Here is a 3,283-nt window from a genome sequence, read left to right as displayed (position 1 = left end):
AGCTTGTGACTTTCCTGGAAAATTGAAGAAAATTTATTAAAGTCAATAGAAGAATAGTGAGATCGGCCTTTATTTCTTCCTTTCCCGCCCTTGTGATATTAAAATAATAACTTACCGCATTTGCTTTTATAACTATATTTTCAAAGGATATAAAGTCGAGAATTGTGTATCCTGTTTGTTGCGTGTGACATGTGTGACTTAAGAATTAAGTGAAAATTTACTGAAAGATTTGTGATTCACTTTAGTGTGTGAACTAGTGCATGTTGAACATGACGAGTATGGAACTGTGTGGACAAATCGTTATATAGTGACTCAGCATGATGTAAATCAGCAGACTCGCCTCGTCAGTGTCACATGCTATCCTGGCGTCGGGTCTTGTGCTGAGGCAGCTTCATTTTCTCGGAGACTCTCGTATTATTATTATTATTTTTTTTTGTGAGGTCCGGCTGCGTGGGCCAGCCCTCGCGCCAGGCCGTAACATTATGCTGGAGCACAACCGAGAAGCCTGAGATTTGTCTCTAGAGGACTCAACCAGGGACTTCAGGCGGCAGCTGGGGTGATGTAGCCCACACTCCAGGGACATTGTGTGTCTCCGTCATGCTGGGACTCTCTCGCTGGGAGAATAGATAAGAAACAGAGAGAAAGAAAGACCAAAACGCTAGAGAACCAACAGAATGTGTGAGCGACGGTGGGGAGCGTGGGGGTGGCTGACGGTGGCACTGGTGGTGCTGGGGGCCAGTGGCACTGCACCACAGTCCCTTCACTCCCATGCTGTCACTCCCACCTCAACAGACCACCCTCACAACACCACTATCAGCAGCCCCAAGTGCCAGTGGTCGGCACCTGAGGTCCTGGAGTGCCAAGTGAGGACCCTAGACGACACCCTGGGATCTCAAGTGCTGAAGGGCCACTGGGGCAGCAAGAACGCCAGCTGGGAGCACGTGGGTGGCGGGTCGAGGTGGTGGCATGGCAACGGTGGCGACTCAAGGCACATCAGAGTACTGACGGTGGAGTGCAGCCAAGGGCACTTCTACCACGCAACACTCACACCGTTTACTTTTCAGGTGAGGATATGATTCAGACTCTCTTTATTTTAAGTTCAGTGCTGTCTCTCGTAATTTTCGTTTCTGTGCTTTTCTTTCTTCAGATCACAATAGAGAAGTGAACTCCTCCCACGACCTGACAGAGCACCGACATTCATCTGACGAATTAACTGCCCACCTTTGTTTTTCCCTTCAGTCTTTCTTTTCCCATCACACAAACTCCCATCCATGACAACTTTCTGACGAGGAAAATGACTTTTCTTACCCCCTCAGCCTTCTTCTAACCACAGTGGCTAAGTCTAATGCACATAACATGATGGAACACTCACATTTTCAAACGAGGCGATTTTTACTTATTTTTATTATTATCATCTTTTATTTCTTACGTTCGCATCTCCAGGGGCGGCTCTACCTGCCTCGCTAATAGTTTTCGGACGAGAGTTGTTTCCCTCCCGTAGATTTTAGCGGCATTAATGAACCCACACCACACCACACCACGTCATCTTCCCACGCCATACCACATCATTAGTATTAACCGACGAGCCTTTAAGCTCTTGCGTTTGGTACTATTTTCTGTGTGTGTGTGTGTGTGTGTGTGTGTGTGTGTGTTTATATCCAACTCAGTTTCGTTTTATCTTGGTAGGGAGGTTAGTACCCACAATATGGACTCTGGCAGGACATTCTAGAGAAATCCAGGACACATTTTACAGCCTTTCATCCCATCCCACGTGCTATGTTGAATCTCCCAAACATAATAAAACACTGACGAAACATTGTAACGAGATATGTGACTTCCTGATTGTTTGTTTGTTTCCATGTTGCAGCCCTTCTTATTAGAGCAGCCAGGTGTTATTCCCAAAACATCGCAGAATACTAAATGAGCTTTCTTACGAGGTGAAGTTATCGGTAGTTAAGATTTATATACACACACTACAGGACGGAGTTGTGACGAGATGGCTGGCAACTCTGTGTGTGTGTGTGTGTGTGTGTGTGTGTGTGTGTGTGTGTGTGTGTGTGTGTGTGTGTGTGTGTGTGTGTGTGTGTGTGTGTGTGTGTGTGTGTGTGTGTGTGTGTGTGTGTGTGTGTGTGTGCTCTATAGTTGTTATTTCCTTCACAGCCTCACAATTTCAACCACAAGATGACTTAATTCTTCTCCGTTAGACAAAGCTTCATTTCTCATTATATTTTTCATTTTAGAGTCTTCTTCCCATCCCGGCAGCTAAATCTCATACCTACAGCATAAGCAGACTCATTTTACTTTAACGATGCGTAAAACTACCATCTCTCCACCCTCGTATTCTGAACTATAAAGCAAATGAAGACAAGAGTATGGTGTCACAAGAGAGTGCTGTGGAAAGGAAGTAGAGCCGTAGTGTTGTCTTTTCTGATACTGTTCTGTGGGATTAGGCTGCAAAAGGGCGAAAATCTTCATGTTAAAGTGAATGGCCTAGAATTACTTTTATTATAGTTACGGGTATTGTATTCTTTTTGGTAACATAATTCCTGAAGCATCATTTCTCTCTCTCTCTCTCTCTCTCTTAAGGAACAGACCGAGGGCGATATGAAGAGCAGAGGTGCATGAACATGACAAGGAGGTGGTGTATTGTGGGGAGCGTGGTCATTACTGAGTAGGGATAGAAATGTCTGGAGGTCCAATGGTCACCCCTCACAGTGTGCAGCGTCAGGCAATAAACAGATAGGCAGGGAGAAAGACAAATAGATAGATAGATAGACAGATAAATAGATAGACAGATAGATAGATAGGTAGGTAGGTAGGTAGACAGACATTCTCATCACTGTAGCTTCGTGTCTAACCAAGAGATGGATAGATCGATAGATAGGCAGACAGATAGATAGACTTTCTCATCACATGATATTAACACTCTACCCTTCACATTCTCATCTCGGCTCAAAATTACCCCTACTTATAAACAGTCTTACTTTCATTATTCTCAACATGAAACAAGATCCCACAACTCATTACGCTAAATTGGTCACTTCACCTTACAGTTTTCCAGTCTGTCTATCTATCTGTCTGTCTGTCTATCTCTGTTTATTGATGTCCACCTGTCTGTCTATATGTTTGTCTGTGTTTCTTTGTACGTCGTCTGTTTTATATATATCTATGTCTTTCTGTGTTTATCTATGGCTGGCTCTGCACCTATCTACTTATCTGTAATTCTTATCTTTATCCGCCTATCTACCATTCTATTTGTCATTATTTACCTGCACATCTGTCT

At 43.9% G+C, this 3,283-nt stretch overlaps 1 protein-coding gene across 1 annotated transcript in view; it reads left to right on the top strand.

Moving 5' to 3' along the window:
• Window positions 1-674: 674 nt before the first annotated feature.
• The window catches only part of LOC145392354 (toll-like receptor Tollo), a 170,503-nt gene continuing 167,894 nt past the window's right edge, over window positions 675-3,283 (top strand). Inside the window, exon 1 of the mRNA XM_080266756.1 lies at window positions 675-1,064. Within this exon, the coding sequence (XP_080122882.1) occupies window positions 675-1,064 (390 nt within the window). The remainder of the gene's footprint in view (window positions 1,065-3,283) is intronic.

The sequence above is a fragment of the Coenobita brevimanus genome, chromosome 22, assembly GCF_032717465.1.
Source record: "Coenobita brevimanus isolate Jiangsu-jjx chromosome 22, ASM3271746v2, whole genome shotgun sequence".
NCBI lineage: Eukaryota > Metazoa > Arthropoda > Malacostraca > Decapoda > Coenobitidae > Coenobita > Coenobita brevimanus.
Note: the sequence above shows the minus strand (reverse complement) of the source record. Positions and strands in the feature narration are given on the sequence as shown.